The sequence below is a fragment of the Tachyglossus aculeatus genome, chromosome 6 (assembly GCF_015852505.1).
Source record: "Tachyglossus aculeatus isolate mTacAcu1 chromosome 6, mTacAcu1.pri, whole genome shotgun sequence".
Lineage (NCBI taxonomy): Eukaryota > Metazoa > Chordata > Mammalia > Monotremata > Tachyglossidae > Tachyglossus > Tachyglossus aculeatus.
In genome coordinates, this window is record NC_052071.1 from 41,177,180 (window position 1) to 41,204,955 (window position 27,776).

The following is a 27,776-nucleotide window of genomic DNA, read 5'->3' on the forward strand; positions in this document are numbered from 1 at the left end:
GAAAATTAGATAACCATGTGATCTAAATTTTTTTAATACAGAACTGGAACTAAATCCCATCTGAGCCCATCACTTATCTCCTCAAATTTTCATGTCTTTGCCAGAGAAGGGAATGTGCAAAATTCACTGGTCTTCTCTACTTGAATAAAAAGTGCTCTAACAGAAATAAATGCTGGGATCTTTGTGGGGGAGGGATGGGGAGATATGAGAGAACTGCACATTAAAAAACTGTAAAGTCAGCAGACATATTCAAGCATCAACTAGAGCCTGTACTAAAGGAGGAAGATTAAATCACTTCAGATGGGACTAAACCCTTTTAATTCAAAATGGCAGCCTGGCAGGCATGATCAATCCCATATTTTTTAAAAGCAAACTCACTCTTCATCCTGGCTGCTCTTTCAGGGAGGCTACCAATCAATAAAATCAGTCAATTGTATTTATTGAGCACAGACCACCATGCTAAGCACTTGGGAAGAGTACAACATAACAGAGTTGGTGGACAAGTTCCCGGCCCATAAGGAGCTTATAGCCTAGAGGGGGAGACAGCCAATATAAATAAATAAATTACAGATATGTGCTTAAGTGCTGTAGGGCTGAGTATTGCAATATTTCAAGTTCATACTTGCCCCACAAGGCGCTTACAGCCTAGAGGGGGAGACAGCCAATATAAATAAATAAATTACAGATATGTCCTTAAGTGCTGTAGGGCTGAGTATTGCTTACACAAGACACCCACAATATTTCAGGTTCACACTTGCCCCAGTCAGGAACTTGTCTTTGCCCTTTCTAGTCCGTGATGCCACAGCCATGTCTCTGATCTTTAAACAGTTCCTACTCATCCAAGTTTCTATATCACAGATGAGCCTGCCTGCAGAGGTCTGTGAACAGCTCCAGTCTTACCCACTGACAGAAGAAATAGGTGTACTAGCAACCTGAGAAGCAGTGTGACTTAGTGGATAAAGCACAGGCCTGGAGTCAAAAGGACCTGGGTTCTAATCCCAGTTCTGCCACATGCCTGCTGGGTGACTTTGGGCAAGTCATTTTATTTCTCTGTGCCTCGGTTACCTCATCTGTAAAACAGACATTAAGAGTGAAAGCCACATTTGGGACAGGGACTGTGTCCAGCCTGATTAACTTGTATCTACCCCAGTGCTTAGAAGAGTGCTTGGCACATAGTAAGTGCTTAAATGTCATTATTATTATTAGCCTGGTCCACGATAAACCAGAATAGCCACTCAAAACTGTCCTGTTAGAACAGGGTGAGCCTACAGAGGTCCCATCATCCCAGTTGTTTTGGATGGATGTGTGCAGAGCACTGTATTAAGCTAGCAAAGAAAAAATTAAATGTTGCTTACTTTCTTATACTTAGCTCTGGGGTGTAAGCCCTTCTCCACAGCCATCAGCCACTCCTGCTCCTTCATTGACTCGAAGTAGAAAAAGGCTTCCGTGCTTAGGTCCAACTCCTGAAACCTAAAGAGCATAGCATATAAGCTGCTATATCTACTGCGTAAAAACAACATTTTCAGGGAAAAGGACAACTGAATAAATTGTTCTATTCTCTTAAGTGCCTAATGATACCCAACTTTCTTATCTTCAGTGACCATGCAAAAATAGCCCCGGGGAGGACATTTTCTTTATGGAAATTATTAAGTGCTTACTGTGTGTTAGGCACTCTAAGCACTGAGGTAGATACAAGATAATCAGGTTGGACACTGTCTGTTCCTCATAGGGCTCGCAATCTAAGTCAGAGGGAGGAGGGTTTAATCCCCATTTTACAGATGAGGTAACTGATGTACAGAGAATTTGGGTGACTTGCCCAAAGTCACACAGAAGATGAGTGGGAGAGGGGAGATTAGAACCCAAGTCCTCTGACTCCCAGGCCATGTTTTCATGGGACAAAAGCCTTAGGCTTAGTAGTGACCGACTTGGGGTGGACTGCGTTAGCAGGATTAAAGTTAAATTATACACGGCCCCTACATGGCTGGAACAGAGTAACCATGTATCATTCCACAAATACAAAAGGTTTGTGTCATATAGGCCCCAAACTGAGCCCCCTTTTCCCAGACTGAGCTCCCTTTTTCCTCTCCTCCTCCCCTCCCCATTGCCCTCCCGCCCTACCTCCTTCCCCTCCCCATTGCCCTCCCGCCCTACCTCCTTCCCCTCCCCACAGCACTTGTATATATTTGTACAAATTTATTACTCTATTTTACTTGTACATATTTACTACTCTATTTTATTAATGATGTGCATATAGCTACAATTCTATTTATTCTGATGGTTTTGACACCTGTCTGCATGTTTTGTTTTGTTGTCTATCTACCCTTTCTAGACTGTGAGCCCGCTGTTGGGTAGGGACCGTCTCTATATGTTGCTGACTTGTATTTCCCAAGCACTCAGTACAGTGCTCTGCACACAGTAAGCACTCAATAAATACGGTTGAATGAATGAACATAAGGAGGAGCCCAAAGACTCCAGATAGGATGCTCAGGAAGACAGAGAACTAACTTTACCCTTGAGGAGAACCAGCAAAGCAGTCTGGTGTGGTCAGCGTCGTTTAGGAAATTTAAAGAGATTCAGGGAAACAGCATGGCCTCATGGAAAAAACAAAAGATTGGGAGTCAGAGGACCTGGGTTCTAATCCTGGCTTCGCCACTTGTATGCTGTGTGATCTTAGGCAAGTCACTTCACTTCTCTAGGCCTCAGTTACCTCATCTGTAAAATGGGGATGAGGATGGTGAGAGCCGTGTGGGACATGAACTGTGTCCAAATTGGTTAGCCTGCATCTACCTCAGCAGCACTTAGTACAATGCCTGGCACATAGTAAGTGCTTAAATACCATTTAAAAAATAGGAAAAAAAGTGCTTAAATACTATAAAAAAAGGTGGCATGTAAGGAGAAAGGAAAGAGCAGAGAGGACGAGAGAGGACAGTGGTGCATGAAGAGCTAAGGGAGGTGGAAAGGAGGGCAAATACACCAACAGCAAACCTACGATAAAAGGAAATTAAAGAATTATTCCTCACCCGATGCAGTAGATATCAGGAGGGTCTAGATCACACTTTAACCATGGTTCCAGTCCACTGTCGGGTGACTGTCCATTCACATTCCATGTTCCAATAAAGAACCTGTTGTACAAAGTATCAAAACAGAACATCAGTTAAACAGGTCCAAATAAAACAAGTTACCTGTTCTCAAGCTAAAGCATTACTACACCCTTGCCCAAGTGTGAAGTGCCTAACCACCAGAATAAGGTGGGACATAAACACAATTTCAAAACAGGAAAAATTCCTTGAACTTCACCCACCCAATTTAAGCCCTGCCCACCTGGAACAAAACCAAAGGTAGATTTCCATAAACATCCAGAACAGATCAGCTGTATCTTGGAGGGGCAAATATACTCTGCTCTACTTTCACTTGAAGCAAAAAAGTGGCTGGGAAGTGACAAAAGCTATCAATCACGATTCTCATGAGCTACAACCTCTGTGTTTGCCTCAGGCCTATGTGGATTTTGACCAGGAGATTGATCACTTTGATCTTTTCTAATCTCACTTCTCATCTTTAGCCAAAAAAAACAAAGCACAACGTAAAGATGTTATTATTCTTCTGAACATAATTTTTTTGTATTCTATATCCAGCGAGCACCATTCCTCTGATCACAGGCAGGGCAAATGATTTAGCAGAGAAATCCAAAGCCCTATTTCCCCCACTCTAATTCCCTCCTGTAAACTCTATCCCAGTGCTTAGTACAGTGCTCTGCACACTAAGCACATAATAAATAATGTTACTATTACCTTTGCCTCTCCCTTCTGTGTCAAACATAAGCACATTCCCACCTTGCGGGCAAGGGACATGCCTACCAATTCTGTTGGACTGTAGTTTCCCAAGCACTTAGTTCAGTGCTAGTGCTCAATGAATGACACTGGTTGATTGACAGTTCCTAGGGTGTGGATTCTTTCCAGTTAATTTTACAGATTGGTTATCCACTGAATGTTTTCCTTTCTGATTCTATTGCTGATGCCCTTATTGCATTTATCCTTTGTAATCATCTGTTCCTATCTTTATGTATTTCATCCTTGCTCACATAGCCCATCTCCTAGTCCTGCTTTTACACAGTGAGCTTTGTTTTTGCCTTCTTCCGCAGCACTTAATACAGTGCTGGGCACACAGTGCTCAGTAAATGGGATGCGTGAATTGTGCTAATACTTTCCCACCATGTTTAAACTTCTCTCCCCCAGTTCCCCTTTCCCCCACCCAGGACCATTAGATAACAACAGCAAAAAAAACCCCAAAACACAATTAAAAAAAAAAATACCCACCAAAAAACACCAATAACAAAGTAGACTGTACAGAAATACATGACATCTAAAGACAGGGGCAGGTTACTGACCAAAAGAAGTTAAGAACAGTAAATATGATGTAATCCATCAAACTGAAGTTCCACTGTCATTGTCACTGAGGCATACTCAATGGATGTGAGCTTTTAAACATTCCCTCTGCCAAATGTACCTTATGCCACAAGCACTGGACTGTCACAAACCGAGATCTACCCAAGGCAGTAAATAGTCAAAGACTAATTTCACGGTAGAGAAGCACTCGCTTGCATTCTCATTAAATGACTTCTATTGGTCATTTAAATTGCATTTTCAAGTAAATGCTGTGAAAGGTAACAGACTGACCATTCCTATTTGAAATTTTAAAAAAGAAATTAATTGCTCCACAAGATTTCCTTCCATCTACTGGGGGGCTCTGGGGACCCTGCGAGGCCAGGAAAAGGAAAAGGATGACTGCTGTGAAGCCACATGAACAGCTCCTTTTTAGAGCTTGACTCAAATTCACCAACGTATTTCCCACAGGCCCCATGTGTACAGTTCTTGGGGCTGAGATGGGAAAGGGGAGAAAAGGGAGAAATCCACGATTGGTCTGAAATGCTTAGAGAGAGTTGCAAGGAGAATGAGAAATAGGGAAGACGATCAGCAGCCTGACACCTCCAGAAGCAAGGCACATTCCTGGACCTCGGCTCACGTTCAGGTGGCAGATTTTCCCCCTCTCGCTGGACTCTGGCACAATCAACTTTGCCCTGGCCAGCCTTTCCTGGTCAGGCTGAGGCCACTAGACGCAGCCCCACAATGGGTTCTAGTGAGATGGCAGGATAAGGGGCAGAATCAGAGGATGGCCAAAGGCAACAGGGAAGGAGCATAAATCTCTTCAATTAAGAGTGTAAGCTCATTACAGGAAGGGAACGTATCTATTAATCTTCTGTATTGTATTCTCCCAAGTGCTTAGTATAGTGCTCTGTAAATAGTAAGTGCTCAATAAATACCATTGATTGATTCAATAAACAAAATGATTTCTTCCTAAGAGTGGGCACTGGTAAATCATCCTTCAAATTCAGTCATTAATTCGATTGTCAGAGGAGAGAGGCTCACCTGAAATTCTGAATGTTGACATATTCCTTCTCTCTCTTTGCCAGGATGTGCTTGATGAGACCCTCTCGCTGTCCAGAGTGGGTATTTGGAACAAAGAGCTTCCGCATGGTGTTGGTCACTTTAGGCTGCTCTTTGCTTGCGGCTTCTCTTTCCCGTGGAAGCCTAACAAGGAAATTAGGGATTACAACCCACATCTCTAAAAATCCAACATGGCCACATCGGAGATGTGCCTTTAACAAGGGACTCACACTCTGTTTCCTGCAGGAGGAGGGGGTGGGGGCTCCCGATGAGTCCCCATCTGCTGATTCTGTAGGTTTCGTTTCTTCTCCAAACTCAGAGACGTAAAATTATCCTCAAAGCCAAGGATTCCTACAGTGACAAAATCCAAAATAATCGAGTTTCCGGAAAGCAATTCACCTCTAAAATCAACAACGGAGGCCACCGTTTCCAGTTACCATAGGTCAAGACTGGGAAGTTCACTACTTTCATCTCGAGAACTAGGACTGCCAAAGTGGATATGAGGAGTGTACAAGTCTCAGGAAAGGAGATTTTTACCCTGGTGGAGAAAATGGCATAGCGACAAGGAGATAAATACTATCAGCTGGGAGCTGGAAAAACAGCAACAAAAACGCTAACCAGCTTACAAATGCTGTGACTGGACCAGCAGAAACCATATGGCAAGAGATGGGGAGACCAGATCCTGATCTCCGTTCACCCACTTGCATATAGAATGCCATTAATGAGTCAGAGCAGCTCATTCAGCCTGATATTCTGCCTCTAACAGTGACAACCGGATACTTGGCTGCAGCTGTACTTGGTGCCCAGCTGAAAAGCCTGGCTTTCAACTATCACAGAGAGAGATCCCTCCCTCCCTCTGGTACCTGGAGCAGTCGACTCATTCAGAGGTTTGTCCACAGGGGGTAATTTCTGGTACCAGCTGGAGGAGTCCTTGGGTTCAGGAATTGTAGGTTTTAGCTGAGCTATGAAAGAAAGATACTGTCAGGAAGCAGTAGTCTGATGGCACAGAGGAGTCACTGAAAAGCATCTGCCCAGCATCCTCCTCTTCACTCATTCAATCTTATTTATTGAGCACTTACTGCATATAAAGCACTGTATTGAGCACTTGGAAGAGTACAAAAAACAATAAACAGACATTCCCTACTGACAACAAGCTTACCATCTCTTCTCCTCGTTTGTCTTATTCTAAGATCTAAGCTCATTGTGGATACGGAATGCATCTGCCAACTCTTGTATTGGACTTTCTCAAGTGCTCAGTACAGTACTCTGCACAGGGTAAGCACTTAATAAATAATACTGATGATGGCTCTGTCTCCCTGGAAGCTGCTTCAGAGCCAGGCTACTGCTGATCTAAAGGATATTGGAATTTAGGCTGCTTCCCTTACAATCCAAGGAAATCTGATTCAAACTTCTCTCAGCAGACATCTTCCTCTCTGAGGTGCCAAAGAAAACCTAATTCTGCCCCAAGCCAGAGTTCCCCAGTGCAGGGAGGGGAGGCCTGTGTCACTTGGCAGTAACCCCAGGGATTTGGACAGGTGACAGGTAGTCTCTGGGGATTTAAATTATTCTGCAGCCCCTAGATTGACAGAGAAAGCTCCTCCAGTCAGCTCTTGTGACAGGGAATTTTTTTTTTTAATTGTATTGTACTCTACACCCAATTATCATTCAGTAACTATGACAAAGAATAAATGACTTACAGATCTGTGGAAAGGTAACTTGCATTGCTAGGAGGGGCCTGCTGATCGCCTCCCATGACTAGAGTCCTGTCAGGGCTGGTTCCCACCCTGAGGGAAAGCTCCAGGCCAGACCGACCTTGGCGAGTTTGGCTGGAACTCATCTGACCTTGGAATTACAGGGTAGGGAAAAACAGCAAGACCACAGCTGCTTAGCTCCCTGCACTGCACAAAGCCAGAAACAACTGCCTCAAGATGCTTGACGTCCACCGGGTGGGTGAGACCTCCCTGAGAATGCTCTGACCAGACACCCCGAGTCATCCCAGGAGAGACCTGTGGGGACCAGCGCAGGGTCAACATGGCCTGCAGGATGAGGAAGGTGAGTCACAAGCCAGTTGCCTCAATAAGCACGACGTAGTGGATACAGCACGGGCCTGGGGGTCTGAAGGGCAATGATTCTAAACCCGGCACCACCACTTGTCTGCTGTGTGGCCTTGGGCAAGTCACTTCACTTCTCTATGCTTCAGTTCACTCATCCCGTAAAATGGGGACTGAGACAGGGAGGCCCACAAGGGACAGGGACTGTGTCCAACCCAGTTTGCTCGTATCCACCCCAGCACTCAGTACAGCACCTGGCACATAGTAAGGTTTAACAAATACTATCATTATTATTAAATGCTACTGGATGTGAGCTGAATGCTGGACAGCTATTTACACCCATTCAGGGGTGTGGCGGCTACCAAGCTCTAGTTACCTTCCTGAGCAGCGAGGACATCAGCGAGAAACCGCAAGCAGCGCTCTTCATCAGGGATTTCAAAGAGGCGCTCTCCCGTGAAGTCCCCTTGAACCCGGATCTTGCAGCCAGCTTTAATCATTTTCACACACAGACACAAAACAGACAGACAGAAATGCGTAAACTGAGGACCACATTTTAATCTTGTTCATTTAAAAACCCACCACCTCCTCCACCAAGGCACAGTTCCATCACCTTGGAAGAATTTCCGGAAGGGAGGAAAAGAGAATGACTCTGTGGCAGAACGCCCTATGGGAGAGAATCAGCATGGTATCATGGATAGAGCACGGGCCTAGGAGTCGGAAGGTCATGGGTTCTAATCCCAGCTCCGTCACATGTCTGTTGTGGGACCTTGGATGTCTGTTGTGGGACCCTGGGCAAGTCACTTCACTGGGCCTCAGTTACCTCATCTGTAAAATGGGGTTTGAGACTGAGTCCCATGTTGGACAGGGACTGTGTCCAACCCAATTACCTTGTATCTACCCCAGCACTTAATACAGTGTCTGGCAAATAGTAAATGCTTAAACACCACAATTATTACTATTATTATTATTAGATGTGGAATTGAACAAAAGGGTGAAAACAAGATAAAAATAAAGAGGGTTGGGAAAAATGAAGGGAGGAGGGGAGTGTGTGACTGGGGGTGAGTAGGAAAATGAATAAAAGAAAAAAAGGCCTTAAGCGTGGTGTTTATCAGATTACCTGAAATACATTCATACAGTACTAGTGTGATGGGTCCTATTTTCTATTTTTATTGAAATTCAGATTTGCCGGCCACCTGATTTTTCCTAGGTTTGACCTAATTTCTGGGCTCATTTGCATGACTGGCTTGAGAACATATGATCTAAGTTTTAAAAAAGGAACAAAGAGACAGGGAACAAAGCAGAGAGGGCAGAATAAAGAGAGCCAAAGGGATGAAATATTTCCCCCAAAGCACTCCATTCAAAAACACTCACTGTTTGAGGCTATGTCAATCAGCAGAGTTTCTTCAGCTTCTAAGGCAAAAAAAAAAAAGGAGCAGGATCAGACAAGAGCAAATCACTCTTCAGAATTACCAGGTTTAAACACATAAAAAACAGCTTCCAACCTCGCTCGCCAATCCTAAGCATTGAAATCATTTTCAATTCTTCGCTGTTAAAAAATACACTATCAATTGATTTTTGCTATACCTGACACCACAGAATGTAATTGCTTATATACAAAACTAAGATAAATATTGACTGATTGAAGAACCAAACGAGTAATGCTCCAAGCAAGCCAATTCATTAAATTCTTGAATAAGTCTTTAGAAGAAACACCACAAGTTCCTTCCTCAAGAATTCTGAGGGATTTGCAGTGAACTCTCAGCTCTCCATACTTGGATTGGGAGCTTCCATATGGGACAGGGGCTGTGTAGGAACTGATTACCATGTACCTTCCCCAGTGCTTAGTATAGTGTTTGGTGCATGGTAGGTATTTAACAAATACCATCATTGTTATCATGATACAAGTGGATGAACAGAGACACAGTTGGCCAAGACAATAGATAGGGAGGGGTGAGAGAAGAAGAGAAGGCTTTAAACCCCAACCAAAGCCCCATGGAGCAGGCAGCTGTGGGTCATTTCTGCCTCTACTGCCTAGAAGCAGCATAGCATAGTGGTTAGAGCCCAGGCTTGGGAGTCAGGACCTAAATTCTAATCCTGGCTCTACCACATCTGCTGTACGACCTTGGGCAAGTCACTTCATTTCTCTGGGCCTCAGTTACCTCATCAGGTAAATGTGGACTGATTAAGACAGTCAGCCCCTTGTGGGACAGGGATTGCGTCCAACCCAATTACCTTTTATCTACCCCCAGCACTTAATACAGTGCCTGGCACATAGTAAATGCTTAACAAATACCACTGTTATTATGATTATTATTACTGCAGGGACTGAAGAGTAAGAGATGGCAGTTGGGGAGAATTTCAACTGTGCCAAGCATAATCCACCTAGTGAGTGATCGCCTCGCAGATAATGGAGAGTGGACTGTACTAAGCATTTTCCATTCGTTGGATGGGGGAGGTAGGCCAATCACCAAGCAGTTTAAAAATCCCAGAAATGACTTGGATTAATACCGAGAAGCCATCGAAGCTTCTCCTTGTCCATGCGCCACCCCCGGCACAGCAACTGGCCAACAAGTTCCTTGTTTTCCTGGCCCTCTTTCTAACCCATGGCACTGCTAAACAACCATTCCTCTCTTGCATTCCCCTTGTACGTGGGACAGTGTTAGTGAAGTCATTCTCCACCGGCTCCTCTGTGCCTCAGTTACCTCATCTGTAAAATGGGGATGAAGACTGTAAGCCCCACATGGGACATGGACTGTGTTTAGCACGATTAGCTTTTATCTATTTCAGTGCATAGTACAGTGCTTGGCACAGAATAAGTATTTAAACACCATTGAAGTATATATATCAGGGCTAAGGATTGCTCGCTCTCTCTCATTCAACACTTGTCATGTCTCCCAACTCTTGTACTGTACTCTCCCAAGCGCTTAGCCCAATGCTCTGAGAAAGAAGAGGCATGTATTCTTCTAGCATAAATGTGTTGATTAGATTGCAGGATAAAAAGGTGGGAACTGAGCTAACAGTTTTAGCTAAAGCATCCCCCAAAATACGGAATTAATAAAACTTTGAGCATATTTTCACAGCAGTTGATCTCACACAGGTCTGTGAGAGCCCAAACTGTTTCAAGGCCTACTTATCCAGTAATGACAACAAAACTAAACAAACCGCTGCAGCTATGGACCTCAGAGAGGTATGGAGGGGAAAAAAAGTCTCTCTTGCTATCCAGACAGGCTATTCTTTTTCAAAAGCATTACAGCAGCTTCTACAATCAATCCTACTCCCGAATCCCCCAAATAGCCCTGTACCTAAAAGTGGCCTTGCACAAAGAGATGAGAAGACAGGGAGGAGGGAAAAGAGGGATGGGGAGAAAGACAGCCAACTTGAACCCATCACTTCTGCCATTGGGAAGATGAGAAATGGCACTATAGGGAGCCTAGAAGTTGGTAGCTTGCCAAGTTGGAGTAGTGCCCTGACTCTTCTTGTTATGGGCAGGGAATGTGTTCCTAATTCTGTTGTACTGTACTCTCCCAAGTGCTCAGTACAGTGCTCTGCACATAACAAGCACTCAGTAAATACCTGATTGATTGCTCTGGGGGGCCAGAAAGGAGCAGGCACAGTGGCAGAACATTAGGGGACGTTAAACTTGAGTGGCAGGTGACCACAGCAGACTTTCCTTCAGGGCTCAAGGGTGCCTGCTTTCTACAGGGCTGCTCCACAGGGCACAGAGATCTTTTCTCTTCAGCAGAGACCTGACTGGTACATCTAGAGAGAATTCCGTAAACACCCAGGGAATCTGTTCAGAAGCATCCTATCCTAGCTGAAAGTTCTAGGGGACCCTTTTGAACTCAATGAATCGTCCTGATAATTAGCCAATTGACCATCATGGATCAAACTACTGGGCATTCTGGACAATTTACTTCAAATTCTTTGGAGCCATTCGCGGTCCTAGTTTCTAGAAAAATAACGTAATGTCTAGGTTTTCTGTTTCTGGAAATTCAACGAGCAGGTAACCAAGCCCTTGACTCAAGAGTTACTTCCTTAGGACTAACAAGTGCCTGTTTGGTTAGGCACTAAGTCAAAATTATTCAGTTTTTTGGCGACCTGGGCTGGAATGTTTAGAGATGCATGAAATGAGTTATCTCCAAATGGTTCTAATAATGAGGTTTGAGATAATGGCAGAAACTGGCTGAGTGAGTAATCAAATGTAATACCTTGCACACATCTGAAACGGCTGTTGATAGGAATGATATCTTGAGCAGGCATTTCCTTCTCACGTGACTGGATAATCAACCTGGGAAAGAGAAGCAAGGTCAAAGCGGTAACTGAATAGAAACAAACAAAAAAACCCTTACTAATTGTATATCCCTTATTATTTACAAGTACAGCAAAACCTCAAGTAATACTTTTTCAGAACACAGAATGTTGACCAAATATGGAGCTTGTACTATGAAGAGCTAGGAGACAGGCTATTAAGGAATGTGGCATAGTGAAAAGATCAGAGGCTTGGGAGTCAGAGAACTTGGGTTCTAAATCTCAGCTCCACCATTTGTCCGCTGTGTGACCGAGGGCAAGTCATTTCACTTTCCTGGGCCTCATTTCCCTTATCTATAAAATAGGGACTTTTTTTTTTTAACAGCATTTGTCAAGCATTTGTCAATATGTGCCAAGCACTGTACTAAGCCCTGAGGTGGATACAAGCAGATTGAGTTGGACACAGTCCCTGTCCCACATGGGCTCACAATCTCAAGCCCCACTGTACAGATGAGGGACTTGAGGCCCAGAGAAGTGAAGTGACTTGCCTAAGGTCACACAGCAGACAAGTGGTGGAGCTGATTCCCAGACCCGTGCTCTATCCACTAGAGAAGCAGCGTGGCTCAGTGGAAAGAGCCTGGGCTTAGGGGTCAGAGGTCATGGATTCAAATCCCAGTTCCACCGATTGTCAGCTGTGTGACTTTGGGCAAGTCACTTAACTTCTCTGAGCCTCCGTTACCTCATCTGTAAAATGGGGATTAAAACTGTGAGCCCCACATGGGACAACCTGATCACCTTGTAACCTCCCCAGTGCTTAGAACAGTTCTTTGCACATAGTAAGCGCTTAACAAATACCAAAATTATTATTATGCCATGCTGCTTCCCTGATTAAGGCTGTGAGCCCCTTGGACACGGACCATATTCAACTTGATTACCTTGGACCTATCCTAGTATTTAGTACAGTGTCTGGCACATAGTAAGTACTTACATACCAATTTAAAAGAAAAATATTGGGAGAAAAAGGCAGGAGCGAGAATTAGAAAGGCAGCCATCTTTTTAGCTGGTTCTTTAAAGTCCCAATAGTAGTGTTGCCTCAGTCTTTAAAGGCTTAAAGAGAGCTCAATCCCTGACCTTGAATTATTTCCTCTTGATCCCAACTCCCCAGAACTAGAAACCTGCTAAACTCACTAGAGTTTAGGGGCAACAGCCTGTACAAGCCTCAAATTACAGGTGGATAGAAGATTAAGAGAGGAAGGCAAGAAAAATGAATGGAGGGTGGAGGGTACAGGAAACAGGAGAAGGAAAGAGATATTGGGAGAGAGAAGACAGTAAATTGCTCCCAATCTAGCCCCTCGTTTTGTATTTCCTTTATTAGAAGCAGCAATTACATGAGATGTGGCACTCCTCCCAAGGAAGCCACTACACTTCCATTCACTCATTCATTCAATTGTATTTGGGTGTTTACTTTGTGCTATGTAATGGTGGTTCCAGATGTGACTTTAAGCCTGAAGGGATGATGGGAGAATGAAGGAGGAGGCAGGGGAGACAGCTCAAACCACATTTCTAGACCGGGAGGAAGGAGTTTTGCAGTATAACTATCACTTCGACAGGAAGGGGAAGGGTCAACTTAAAACTGGTGTCTTCGCTGCTATCTTCCTTCCGACTCGCTTAGAGGGGGCATCCGACTTGAACTAGTGAAAAGTCTGAACTATAAGAGCACTTTTATTATGGCAGTTCGGACATTTTTTCGCTCCAGTACCGTGCGCCTCCATGGGTGTGAAGAATAAATTTAGGCTTCAGCTTCCCGGTGTCCATACTAATTCTGCTCAGGAAGTTGAAAATACAGGCAACACAGCTCGTCGGTTAACTCGATGTTTTTCTGAGTACATCACGCACTTTTTCTTCAGATCAAAGACTTTAGAAGCAGTAGATGGGACAGAGAGAGGTTTCAAAGGGTCAAATTCCACATCTGAAGGCTCTAAATTAATAGCTTGCACTATTCCGATAAAGGGAAAATCCTAGCTTCGAGGAGGGGAGAGGTTCCTGGTATAAAATAATCTCTCACTGAGGGAGAGAATGGGAGCCTAGTTTATTACAGAGAAAACAACCAGGGCAATCCTAGGGAAAACAATCCCAATGTTAAGGCAAGTTAACAATAACAATAAACATACTAATAATGGTATTTGTTTAGGGCTTGCTATAGGCCAAGCACTGTAGAGGGCAGAGTCCCTGCCTGACATGGAGCTCACAGTCTAAGCTGCTTCAGAGAGAAAACTCCTTCCCTTATTCTAGCTTTTTAATCACTCTATGGTGCTTACTCAGTGTAGCACACCCAACTAAGCACTTGGAAGAATAAAACAGAATAAGAAGACACGATCTCTGCCTTCCAGAAATTTACAATCTTATATTCTTTGGCGGACTTATATGGTTATCTCTCTCAAGTGTTGATGAACTTGCTTTGACCTTGCAAATGTTTCTGGTTAATCTTTCCCCCACCCCCCCCCTCCTTGAATTTATATGCATCTACCTATAAAACCTCTCTGAAACCTCCCGTCCTCCAAGAGGCCTTCCCTGCCTGCCTTATCTCCCCACCTGACTTCATTACTACACCTTTATACTCTATTTCCTCCTAATTAACTTTAGTGTCTTTCTCCCTCCTCTGGACTCTGAAGTGCTTGAGGACAGGGAGATACTTCTTTCCATTCTCCCTTAAACTGTGCACCTCATATGGGACATGGGTTCTGACTGACTTGTCAATAATGATTCTTCCCCAGTGCTTAGCACTTCCTTCATTCAATCATATTCACTAAGTGCTCTGTGCAGAGCACTGTATTAAGTGCTTGGGAAAGTCCAATAAAACAATAAACATACATTCCCTGTCCACAGCGAGTTTACAGTCACCTAAATACCACTATTATCATCGTTATGAACAGTGTGGTCTACTGCGAAGAGCACAGGCCTGGGAATCAGAGAATTCATTCATTCATATTTATTGAGCGCTTAGTGTGCAGAGCACTGTACTAAGCGCTGGGGAAGTACAAGTTGGCAACATATAGAGATGGTCCCTACCCAACAGTGGGCTCACAGTCTAGGATCTGGGTTCTAATGCCAACTCTGCCACCTGTCTGCTGTGTGACCTTGGGCAAGTCACTTCACTTCTCTGTGTCTGTTACCTCACCTGTAAATTGGGGATTAAGGCTGTGAGCCCCATGTCAGTGAGTCAGTCAATCGTATTTGAGTGCTTACTGTGTAGAGCACTGTACTAAGCGCTTGGGAAAGTATAACACCACAATAAACAGTCCCTGCCCACAATGAGAAGCAGTGTGGCTCAGTGGAAAGAGCACGGGCTTTGGAGTCAGAGGTCAGGGGTTCAAATCCCAGCTCTGCCAATTGTCAGCTGTGTGACTTTGGGTAAGTCACTTAACTTCTCTGGGCCTCAGTTACCTCAACTGTAAAATGGGGAATAAGACTGTGAGCTCCCTGTGGGACAACCTGATCACCTTGTAACCTCCCCAGCTCTTAGAACAGTGCTTTGCAAACAGTAAGCACTTAACAAATGCCATCATCAATGAGCTTAAAGTCTAGACGACAGGACAGGACATGACAGTCTACAGAACACGTGGGACACAGGTTCGGTCCAATCTGATTGTCTTATACCTACCTCAGCATTTAGAAGAGTGTCTGGCACATAAGCGCTTAAAAAATACAGATTTTTAAAAAACGATTTCTACTAATAACACCGTAGTCTCCGAAGCATCATAGTACATTAGGAGATCCACAGTCTTGAATGAATTAGTGACGCAAAGTAATTTTGTTGCCAACTCGTGGGCACGGAACTACAAGGCGAGTTTTGAGCGTTCTTAGAATCGGGGGTTTGGGATGGTGAGGCGCAGAGGCAACTGTGTGTCTTCTCCGTGCTGAGGGAGGCTGGGGGGAGAAGCCAGAGCCACATGCCCATGGGAAGAGGGGGGAACAAGCCAGAGCCACATGCCCAAGGGGAGAGGGGGGAACCCTGGAGTCCAACGCTGGCGGGCTGGGCCCTGGCATGGGGCGATAGCCCTGGGAGGGGAGATGGGGTGCCCATCTGGTGGGTCAGAGCTGCTCTCTCTGCCAGGCAGGCAGGGGGCTGGGAACAGGAGGTTGGGGCAAGGTGGGGCCTGGAGAAGGGGACTAGGGTGGGGACAGGGCTAGGGACTAGGGCTGGGTAGGGACTGTCTCTATATGTTGCCAACTTGTACTTCCCAAGCGCTTAATACAGTGCTCTGCACACAGTAAGCGCTCAATAAATACAACTGATTGATTGATTGATAGGGATGGAAGAGCTAGGGCAGGGGCAGGGCAGGGCCTGGGGCAGAGGTGGAGGGATTGTGGCAAGGGTTAAGGGGACTGGGGCTAGGTGGCTGGAGAGGAGGGACAGGGGCTGGGACAGGGGGCTGGGACGGAGGAGCTAGGGCAGGGCATTCATTCGTTCATTCAATCGTATTTATTGAGGGCTTCCTGTGTGCACAGCACTGGACTAGGCGCTTAGGAAGTACAAGTCGGCAACATAGAGAGTCGGTCCCTACCCAACAACGGGCTCACAGTCTAGAAGGGGGACACAGACCACAGGACATGCAGACAGGTGTCAAGATCGTCAGGACAAACAGAATTATAGCTCTAAGCACATCATTAACAAAACAGAATAGTAAATACGTACTAGTAAAATAGAGTAATAAATCCGTACAAAGATATGCAAGTGCTTTGGGGAGAGGGGAGGAGGAGAGGAAAAAAAGGGGGCCGAGTGTGGGAAGGCCTCCTGGAGGAGGTGAGCTCTCAGCAGGGGTTTGAAGGGAGGAAGAGAGCTGGCCTGGTGGATGTGGGGAGGGATTGGGGGCATTCCGGGCCGGGGGTGGAGGGGATGCGGTAGGGGGTGGAGCGTGGGGGGGGGGGGGGTGAGGGGTTTGGGTTGTCGTTACTCACAGGTGGTGTCCGCTCCTGCGGGCGAGGAGGAGGGCGCGGGGCTCCCGGACGGGCCCCTTCACCTCCAGACCCTCCACCGCCTGCCCACAACGTCAAGGACACAGGCAGGCCGCTTCGGGACCCCCGGCCTCCCCCTCCCACGTTCGCAGTGTTTCCCCCCCCCCCCCACCCCCGGGGCCCCCTCCCGGGGCTCCCCCCCTCCCTCTCTCCCTCCTCCCTCCTCCCTCCCCGCCCCTCCTAGCTGGTCTGGCGGATACGGCAAGGCGCTGCGCTCCGGGCGGCGGCTCCATGGCGACGGGCCGAATCGGGCCCAACCGGACCGGACCGGACCGGGCCCAGGCCGCGGCGCAGCTGCCAACCCCCGGGAACCGAGACCCGGCACCGCGCGGGGACAGAGCGGCGCCTCCTGCGGGCCCCCGCCCCCAGCCGCCCGCGGGCCCGCCCCCTCGCGGCCCACTCCCAGAACTACAAGGGCGAGACGAGACCCGGCGCCGCTCGGATAGAGCGACGCCTCCAGCGGGCCACCGCCCCCGGCCGCCCGCGGGCCCGCCCCCTCGCGGCCCACTCCCAGAACTACAAGGGGGAGACGAGACCCGGCGCGGCTTGGATAGAGCGACGCCGGCCCGCCCCCTCGCGGCCTACTTCTAGAACTACAAGGGGGAGACGAGACCCGGCGCGGCTCGGATAGAGCGACGCCTCCAGCGGGCCTCCGCCCCCTCGCGGCGCACTCCCAGAACTACAATGGGGAGACGAGACCCGGCGCGGCTCGGATAGAGCGACGACTCCACCGGGCCCCCGCCCGTGATCCCCCCCATCGCGGCCCACACCCAGAACTACAAGGGGGAGACGAGACCCGGCGCGGCTCGGATAGAGCGACGCCTCCAGCGGGCCCCCGCACCCAGCCGCCCGTGATCCCGCCCCTTGGCGGCCCACACCCAGAACTACAAGGGGGAGACGAGACCCAGCGCTGCTCGGGCAAAACGATGCCTCCAGCGGGCCCGCCCCCTCGCGGCCCACACCCAGGACTACAAGGGGAGACGAGATTCGCCGTGGCTCGGACAGAGCGGTGACTCCAGCGGGCCCCCGCCCCCAGCCGCTCGCGGGCCGCCCCCTGGCGGCCCACACCCAGGACTACAAGGGGACACGAGACCCGGCGCGGCTCGGACAGAGCGGCGCCTCCAGCGGGCCCGCCCTCTCGCGGCCCATAACCAGAACTACAAGCGGGTGGGGAGACAGGTCCCGGCGCGGCTCGGACAGAGCGGCGCCTCCAGCGGGCCCCCGCACCCAGCCGCCCGCTAGCCTGCCCCCTCACGGCCGGAACCCAGAACTACAAGGGGTAGACGAGACCTGGCGCGGCGTCTCCAGCAGCCCCCTGCCCCCTCGCGGTCAACACTCGCAACTACACGCGCGCCCTGCCTTTTTCCCCTCCGTCGCCCCGTCCGTTCTGCCAGCGGGAAACCGGATGGAAGGTCGACCGCAGGGCGACTGTTCGACTCAGCAAGGACTCACTGGACAAATACTTTTGTCATCTAGAATTACAGCACTTGTAGGTCCTGCTCATGACCATAATCATTCAACCAACAGGAGTTGAGTTATTTTTAATAATAATGATAATAGCATTTAAGTACTTACTACGTGCCAAGCACTGTTCTAAGTGCTGGAATGGTATTTGTTAAGCGCTAACTCTGTTCCAAGCACTGGGGTAGGTACAAGGTAATCAGGTTGTCCCACATAGGGCTCACAGTCTTAATCCCCATTTTACAGATGAGTTCACTGAGGCACAGGAAAGTTAAAGTGACTTGCCCAAAGTCACACAGCTGACAAGTGGCAGAGCTGGGATTAGAACCCATGACCTCTGACTCCCAAGCCCAGGCTCTTTCCACTGAGCCATGCTGCTTCTTACTGGATACAGAGCCCAGAAGGAACTGGGTTCTCATCCCCCCTCTGCCACTTCATTCATTTATTCAATCGTATTGGGCACTTACTGTGTGCAGAGCACTGTACTAAGCGCTTGGGAAGTACAAATTGGCAACATATAGAGGTGGTCCCTACCCAACAACGGTGTCTGCTGTGGGTCCTGGGGCAGGTCACTTAACTTCTCTGAGCCTGTTACCTCATCTGTAAAATGGGCATTAAGACTGAGCCGTGTGGGACTTGGATTGGGTCCAACCTCTTATAATAATGATATTTGTTAAGCACTTACTATGTGCCAAGCACTGTCCTAAGCGCTGAGGGAGGTACAAGGCAATCAGGTTGTCCCACGTGGGACCCAGTTTTAGTCCTGATTTTGCAGATGAGGTAACAGGCTCAGAACTGAAGTGACTTGCCCAAGGTCACACAGCAGACACGTGGCAGAATCCAGATTAGAACCCATGTCCTCTGACTCCAAAGCCCAGGCTCTTTCCACTCAGCCAAGCTGCTTCTCTTCTACCTATCCCGGCACTCAATACCAATACACGACACACAGTAAGCCTTTAACAAAGTGTTTCTGGGCAGGGAAAGCGTCTGCTAATTCTGTCCTCCCCCAATCACCTAATACAATGCTCTGCACATAGTAAGCACACAAATACAATTGATTGATATAAAAAAAGTAATTCATTCATCATACTTATTGAGCACTTACTGTGTGCACAGTATGTATTAAGCCTTGGAAGGTACAATTCGGCACCAGAGACATCCCTACCCAACCACGGGCTCACAGTAATAATAATTATGGTATCTGTTAAGTACTTACAATGTGACAAGCACTGTTCCAGTTACAAGGTAATCAGGTTGACCTGCATGAGGCTCACAGTCTTAATCCCCCATTTTACAGATGAGGTAACCGAAGCTCAGAGAAAGGATTTACCCAAGGTTGCAGAGCTAGTATTAGAACCCACGCTTTTTGACTCCCTGCCCTCCAGGAGTTTACAATGTAGCAGGAGAGATAGACATTAAAATAAACTTTAGTTAGGAAGCACAACCCAGGATGAACTATACATAAATTCCGGGGCAGGCAGGGAAGTGTCTAAGGATTTAGGGCCCCATGTGGGACAACCTGATCACCTTGTATCCCCCCGAGCACTTACAGCAGTGCTTCTTCACACATAGTAAGCGCTTAACAAATACCACCATTAATATTTAGACAGCAGATTCAATGCAGGGTGACTTGGAGGGAAATATTGTGAGATGCGAGATTATTCAGAGGAAGGCTTCCTGAAGGAAGTGAAAATTTAGTAGAACTTTGAAGATGAGGTGAAGAGTAATCTGCTGGATGTGAAGGAGAAGGACATAGGCAAGAGAAAGAAGAGCAAGGCACAGTAAGTAAATCAGCACGAGAGGAGCAAAGTGTACGGAGCAGAGGAAAAATGAAATACCCAATGGGGCTTACATCTGTCTGTCCATCCAACCCCTTCAACTTCCATCTCTCTGTCCTTCCCTGAGCCCCTAAACACTTAGGAAGAGACCCAGCTAATCCCTGGTGTTCACCTCTTCACTCTCTCCTCAGAGCCAGAAAGCAGAGACGTATAGAGACAAAGGCAGGAGAGGGTGTGGCTTGTTGAGAAGGAGAGAGACTGAGTGGGTGACGGGCATTTAGGAGAAACTGGGAAAGGTGGAGTCAGCAGGTGGCTGAGCAAAGAGTAGATGGGTTTGAGAGAACAGGTGAGCTCTCAGCAAATCAAACACAGGGTGCTAGAGAAAATAATAGTGATAATTATGGTATTTACTAAGCACCAGGCTGGGGTGGGTACAAGCAAATTGGGTTGGACACAGTCCCTATCCTATGTGAGGCTCACAGTCTCAATGTCCATTTTACTGATGAGGTAACTGTGACCCAGAGAAGTGAAGTGACTTGCCCAAGATCACGCAGCTGACAAGTGGCAGAGTAGGGATTAGAACCCAGGTCCTTCAGACTTCCAGCCCTGTGTTTTATCCATTAGGCTACCCTGCTTCTCTGCTCTACTTCTACTCTACTTTTCTCTGCTCTACTCTACTTCTACTCTACTGTGCTCTACTGCATGGCTCAGTGGCAAGAACCCGGGCTTGGGAGTCAGAGGTCGTGGGTTCTAATCCCTGCTCTACCGCTTGTCAGCTGTGTGACTTTGGGCAAGTCACTTCATTTCTCTGGGCCTCAGTTTAAAATGGAGATGAAGACTGTGGGACAACCTGATCACCTTGTATCCCCCGCCGCCCCCCCAGTGCTTAGAACAGTGCTTGGCACAGAGTAAGCGCTTAACAAATACCATTATTATTATTATTATTATTATTGTGCTACCATGGAGCTCTCTGCCTGCGGGGCCCTCATTCTCTCTCTCTCTCTCACTGCAGACACCTCGTTCACATCTTCCCTCCTACTTATAATTCCTTCCCCCTTCCTAGTGCACTGACCACTTTCCCCATCTACAAAGCACTACTAAAAATCACACCTCCTCCAGGAAGCCTTCCCTGACTAACCACTCATTTCCCCACTCTAGTCACCCTCTCTTCTGCATCGCCTGTCTACTTAGGTCTGTACCCTTTGAGCCGTTTGATATTCACCCCACCCCCACAGCACTTATGTACATATCTTTATACTGCCACTCCCCTTCCCCTTCCCCTAGTAATTTGCTAGGGGAAATGACTGTCTCCCCCACTAGATTGTAAACTCCTTAAGGGCAGGGAGTTTGTCTAACAACTCTAATGTATTGTAAAGATAATAATGATGGTATTTGTTAAGCCCTTACTGAAGTGCTTAGGACAATGCAGAGCACCGAGAACGCTTAGTAAAGCGATTGATAGACCGACTGAACTTAATCTCATAAATTGGAAAGCAGCATGGTGTGGTGGATAGAGCACGGGCCTGGAAGTCAGAAGGTCATGAGTTCTAATCCAGGCTCTGCCACTTGTCTGCTCTGTGACTTTAGGCAAGTCACTTCACTTCTCTGGGCCTCAGTTCCCTCATCTGTAAAATGGGGAATAAGACTGTGAGCCCTATGCAGGACAGGGACTGTGTCCAACCCAATTTGCTTGTATTCACCTCAGTGCTTAGTACAGTTGAAGCAGCATGGCCTCGTGGCAAGAGGTTGTGGGTTCTAATCCTGCCTCGGCCACTTTTCTGCTGTGTGACCTCGGGCAAGTCACTTAACTTCTCTGTGTCTCAGTTACCTCATCTGTAAAATGGGGATTGAGACTGTGAGCCCCATGTGGGACAACCTGATCACACCATGCATCTACTTCAGTGCTTAGAACAGTGCTTGGCACATAGTAAGTGCTTAAAAAATACCATAATTATTATTATTATTACTATTATTAAACCATGGATGATTCCCCTCTGCTATTCAATCAGTGGTATCAGTGAATGCTTACTGTGTGCAGAGCACTGTACTAAGAGTTTTGGAGAGTACAAGAGAGTCAGTAGACACGTTCTTTGCCCACAGTGCATTTACAGCCTACTACTGATCCTGATGTTGAACCTAGGTTCACCCCCAACATAGAGAAGAAAGGGGTATCACGAAATAAGGAAAGGGAGAGTAATAAGGAAGTTTTAATATCAACAGTAACTATCACATAATTACAGGATTAGCACACAGGGTAGAGCAGTTTTGTCAATAGGTGTTACTATGAAATTTCAAAAAGTGGAGATGAAATGGTAATCAGATAACATTCCTCGCTTCCATTAGCATCCAGTCCTGTGAATGTGAAATTGGTGTGCAAATGCATGTAATTACCTTATAACCATAATTACATGCTTGGTTCTGCAGAGTCTGTGTTTCTGTTCGAGTCACATGAGTGTGAGCTTTGTACCCACGCATGTGAAAGGATTTCTGCCCTCTGCCTCTCTCAGGGCACCCTGCCAGAAACCCGTGTTGTGCCAACAGAAGTAAAATATATGAGGAGGCGGAGTTTGGAGCATAAACCCATTAAATTAGCCAGATGGTTCCATCCTGTAGATTCAGCTTGTTTTGATTAGTCAGTCAGGAAGTCATATTTACTGAGCACTTACTGTTTGCAGAGTACTGTATTAAGGGCTGTAATTCATTATATCTGTAATTTATTGTATTGGTAATTTATTATACCTGTAACATATTAATGTCTGTCTCCCCCTGTAGACTGTAAGCTCATTGTGGACAGGGAATTTGTTTATTGTTATAATGTACTCTCCCAAGCACTTAGTACAGTACTTTGCACACAGTAAGTGCTCCATAAATACAATTGGATGAACGAATGGGGAGGGTACAATATAACAATAAAACCGACACATTCATTCCCTGCTCTAGAGAGGGAGATGTTAATATAAATAAATAAATGACAGAAATGGACATAAGTGCAGTGAGGCTGGGAGGGGGAATGAATAAAGGGAGCAAATTAGGGCGATGCAGAAGGGAGAGGGAGAAGAGGAAAGGAGGGCTTAGGGAAGGCCTCTTTGAGGAGATGTGGTTTCAGTAAGGCTTTGAAGTGAGGGAGAATGTGTCGGATATAAGGAGGAAGGGCGTTCCAGGCCAGAGGCAGGATGTGGGCAAGAGGTCAGCGTGAGATAGAGGAGATGGAGATAAAGTTAGGAGGTTTTATTAGAGGAACGAAGTGTGTGTGGGTTGGGTTGTAGTAGGAGAGAAGCGAAGTGAGGTGGGAGGGGGCTAGGTGACTGACTGTGAGCCCCATGCAGGACAGGGACTGCGTCCAACCTGATCCACTTGGATCTACGCCAGTGCTTAGAACAGTGTTAGACACATTCGTATTTGATTGTATTCATTGAGTGTTTACTGTGTGCAGAGCACTATACTAAGTGCCTGGGAAAGCACGATACAGCAATAGAGACAATCCCTGCCCACAACGAGCTCATAGTCCGGAGGGGGGAAGACAGACATCAATACAAATCAACAGACGTCAATAGTAAGTGCTTAACAAATCCCATCATTATTATTATTGTTATCATTGTGATTCCGATAGTGAAAAGGAAAAGAGCCTGTTTGGGCTCCCTCCCCAGCCTGGAGGAATTGAGGTGGCCGCCCCCCTCTGCATTCCCCACCCCCACTGGATCTTTGGGTGAGTAGGCAGACATATAAGGGCCAACTTTTCATTTTATTTCTGGTGGTGGAAAGTGGGCAGGGAGTTGAGGGACAACGGGGACTGGGAAGGGACAAACTTCAAAAACCAGCAATCAACCAATCAATGGATGAACTTTATTGAGCACTTAGTGGGTGCAAAGCACTGTACTAAGCGCTTGGGAGAGTACAATCCAATAGAGGTGGGAGATATGATCCCTGCCCACAACGTGGCCTAATGGATAGAGCACAGGCCTAGGCGTCAGAAGGACTAGGGTTCTAATCCCTGTTTTGCCATTTGTCTGTAGGGTGCCTTTGGGCAAATCACTTCACTTCTCTGTGCCTCAGTTCCCTCATCTTAAAATGGGGATGAAGACTGTGAGCCCCAAATGGGACATGGAGGAAGTCCAATCTGATTAGCTTGTATCTACCCCACCACTCAGTACAGTGCCTGGCACATGGTAAGCCCTTAACAAATACCATAAAAAATATAGGGTGCGTGTCAATCGTGTGCCTCTCCCTCCTAGGTTGTATAGTGACTTCCTGATTGAAAAAGAGCCTGGGAGCATGGCTAGTAGAAAGAATCCAGGCCTGGGAGTCAGAAGACTTGGGTTCTAATCCCCGCTCCACCACTAACTTGCTCTGTGACCTTGGACAAGTCACTTTGCTTCTCTGTGCCTCAGTTCCCCCATCTGCAAAATGGGGATTCAATCCCTGTGCTCCCTCCTACTTAGACTGGGAGCCCCACATGGGACCTAATAATTTTGTATCTACCCCAGCACTTAGTAGAGTGCTTACCACATAGTAAGTGCTTAACAAATACTACAATTATTATTACTGCCTGTGTGCAACGGGCAAACCAAACGACCATTTTTTCAAAGTTCATTCATTCATTCATTCAATCGTATTTGAACGCTTAGTGTGTGCACAGCACTATACTAAGCGCTTGGAAAGAACAAGTTGGCAACAGATAGAGATAATCCCTACCCAACAACGGGCTCACAGTCTAGTCACAGTCTTCTAGACTGTGAGCCCACTGTTGGGTAGGGACCGTCTCTATATATTGCCAACTTGTACTTCCCAAGCGCCTACTACAGTGCTCTGCACACAGTAAGCGCTCAATAAATATGATTGAATGAATGAATTGAGTGAATGAATGATTAGAAGGGGGGAGACAGACAACAAAACAAAGCAAGTTGACAGGCATCAATAGCATCAATATAAATAAATTGAATTGTAGCTATATATACATCATTTATAAAATAGAATAATAAATATGTACATATATACACAAGTGCTATGGGGAGGGGGTAGAGCAGAGAGAGGGAAGCCTGTTGAATTTTTGTGGCAGTAGCAACCCCAGCTTTGTTCTTAATGGAATGATGACCTGAACGCAGTAACTAAGGATGGTCTATGGTGGGTTTTGATGAAATTAGCCGGAAGCTGTTCATTTGACAGAGGGCATCCTTTCAAGGCCGCTCTTGATTGGTCACAAAGTCTCCGTGATTGACACGGCTACCCAGCATTCTGATTGGGTCCTTTAATCTTCTCCCCTTACTTTGGATGGAGTGTGGGAATTCTCCTTATCTTGCTCAGATGGGCTAATTCAGCTAACAGCCAAGCTGGGAGCAGAAGCCGCCTTCACACTAATCCCCACCCCAGGAGAAGCTGTTGACATTTTTGCTTAAGCAGGCCTACCACGGTTGAGGCTTAAATCATCAGGAGACAAGTTCTCATCAGAGGGCTTCATTTCCTCAAATTCCCAGGATGTTTGCAGCAGCAGCAGCAGCAGCCAGGAGGCGAAGGAAAAGGTAAGTGAAAAAACCCTGCTATGAAGTCTACCAATTAGGCAATGATGTTGGAAAGACCCTAAGGCAGATTCTGGGGGACTGAGGAGGTTGGGGGGTGTGGACAGGTAATGGGGCTATAGTCCTTGTCCCACGTGGGACTCATGGTCTCAATCCTCATTTTACAGATGAGGTCACTGAGACCCAGAGAAGTGAAGTGACTTGCCCAAGGTCACACAGCAGACAGGTGGCAGAGTCGGAATTAGAACCCACAACCTTCTGACTCCTAGGCCCATGCTGTATCCACTATGCTCTCCCAAGCTTTTAGTACAGTGTTCTGCACACAGAAAGCACTCTATAAGTATGGTTGATTGATAGTTTAGTCCCATGTAGATTTAGGGCAAAACTGGGTATTTCCACAGGAAATAAAAATATAGAATCAGCCTCTTTGATAAATATTTTGTTCATTTCTCTCCTTGGGACTTTCATAGGCGATAACATGGTGCGTTTGTGCTGTCAATCATAGCACATTGGTGCTTTTCTGAATTGAAGGGCCAAATCCCAAGTGCTTTCCATGCTATGTTGTGTTTGGATAACCTGCAACCAGATGGGAGATGGCATGGGAAGCCTGGAAACCAAGCATCTGTGCTTCTCTGCAGTCCGTGATTCAAGGAGAGGCCCTCAGGGATTCTTTCTCTTCTAGGGAGCTGGGAAGGAGGAGATAAAATAAGCTTAGAAAAAATGAGCTGGAGGAGAAGAATACTCCACTTTGCTTTCAGCAAACGTAAGAAATACATCAGAAGATTATGGCAGCATTTCTACGGATAACAACCGGAAAGGTGAGGCCGGGTGCAGGAGTCATGGTGTAGTTCAATCACTCAGACAATCAATGGTATTTATTGAGCAATAACCGTGTACAGAGCACTTGTACTAAGCACTTGGGAGAATTCCATAGAGTTGGTAGGTGCGATCCTTGCCCTTGAGGAGCTGACAATTTGGATGCTAATAATAGTGGTATTTGTTAAGCACTTAGTATGTGCCAAGCACTGTTCTAAGCACTGGGGGAGCTACAAGGTAATCAGGTTGTCCCACATGGGGCTCACAGTCTTAATCCCCATTTTATAGATGAGGTAACTGAGGCACAGAGAAGTTATGTGACCATGCCCAAAGTCACACAGCTGACAAGTGTCAGAGCCGGGATTAGAACCCATGACTTCTGACTCCCAAGCCTGTGCTCTTTCCACTAAGCCACACTGTTTCTCTTACTGTGTCCCAAACACTGTACTAAGCGCAGGGGTGGATACAAGCAAATCGGGTTGGACACATTCCCTGTCCCTCATGGGGCTCACAGTCTCAATCCCCATTTTACAGATGAGTTAACAGGCCCAGAGAAGTGAAGTGACTTGCCCTAGGTCACACAGCACACATGTGGCGAACTGGATTTAGAACCCATGACCTTCTGACTCCCGGGCTGGCACCCTATCTGGTGGTGCTCTATTGAAAAGGTAGCCCTCATCCTCTAAGCACCGTGCTTAATATTTAGTACAGCGCTTTCCACACAGTAAGTGGTCAATAAATAGCATTGATTGATTGATTGGGGCCAGAAGGATCCAGGTGTTACTGTACAGCTCTGCTTAGTTTCCCCAGGCACGGATCCTGGGCTCTTTTCCCTTCAGGAGCTAGGAAGTAAATCTGAGCCAGATTTTTTTTATGGTATTCGTTAAGCACTTGTTATGTACCAGGGACAGTACTAAGCACTGGGGTAGATACAAGCTAGTCATGTAGGACACAGCATGAAGCAGAGTGGTGTAGTGGATAGAACACGGACCTGGGAATAAGAAGGAGCTGGGTTGTAATCCTGGCTGTGCCACTTACATATAGTAAGCACTTAATAAATGCCATCATCATCATCATCATCATCATTATCTGCTGTGTGACCTTAGACAGATCACATAACTTCTCTGTGCGTCAGTTACCTCATCTGTAAAATGGGGACTAAGACATCGAGCCCTATGTGGGTCAGGGACTGTGACCAACCTTATTAGTTTGTGTTTACCTCAGCGCATAGAACAGTACCTGGCACATAGTAAGCACTTTACTAATACCATTAAAAAAACCAAAAACAACAGTCCCTTCCTCCCACTTCTCAGAAAACCATATTGAGAATCGTTTAGTGTACATACCAAACTGTACTAAGCACTGAGTAGAGACAAGCTAATCAAGCTCACAGTCTTAATCCCCATTTTACAGATGAGGTAACTGAGTCCCAGAGAAGTGAAGTGACTTGCC

General features: G+C 46.7%; 2 protein-coding genes across 2 annotated transcripts in view; one reads left to right on the forward strand and one right to left on the reverse strand.

Moving 5' to 3' along the window:
• Nucleotides 1-17,033, reverse strand: part of OCRL (OCRL inositol polyphosphate-5-phosphatase) — a 51,352-nt gene extending 34,319 nt beyond the window's left edge. Inside the window, exons 1-10 of the mRNA XM_038747601.1 lie at nt 16,957-17,033; nt 16,700-16,779; nt 11,701-11,780; nt 8,864-8,902; nt 7,869-7,979; nt 6,305-6,403; nt 5,672-5,792; nt 5,424-5,585; nt 3,021-3,122; nt 1,356-1,470 (exon numbers count right to left, since the gene is read on the reverse strand). Of these exons, the coding sequence (XP_038603529.1) occupies nt 1,356-1,470; nt 3,021-3,122; nt 5,424-5,585; nt 5,672-5,792; nt 6,305-6,403; nt 7,869-7,979; nt 8,864-8,902; nt 11,701-11,780; nt 16,700-16,779; nt 16,957-16,989 (942 nt within the window). The 5' untranslated portion in view covers nt 16,990-17,033. The remainder of the gene's footprint in view (nt 1-1,355; nt 1,471-3,020; nt 3,123-5,423; nt 5,586-5,671; nt 5,793-6,304; nt 6,404-7,868; nt 7,980-8,863; nt 8,903-11,700; nt 11,781-16,699; nt 16,780-16,956) is intronic.
• On the forward strand, nt 16,988-18,290 carry LOC119929595 (proline-rich protein HaeIII subfamily 1-like). Its single transcript, XM_038747767.1, has 2 exons — nt 16,988-17,320; nt 17,571-18,290. Exons 1-2 carry the CDS (start codon nt 16,988-16,990, stop codon nt 18,288-18,290), a joined length of 1,053 nt encoding a protein of 350 aa, XP_038603695.1.
• Nucleotides 18,291-27,776: the final 9,486 nt, after the last annotated feature.

Excerpts from the sequence above, each read along its gene's own strand:
- LOC119929595 (XM_038747767.1), top strand. The coding sequence starts at position 16,988 with ATGGCGACGGGCCGAATCGGGCCCAACCGGACCGGACCGGACCGGGCC. Across the intron at positions 17,321-17,570 it reads GCTTGGATAGAGCGACGCCG|AGCGACGCCTCCAGCGGGCC; the intron begins GCCCGCCCCCTC and ends CGGCTCGGATAG.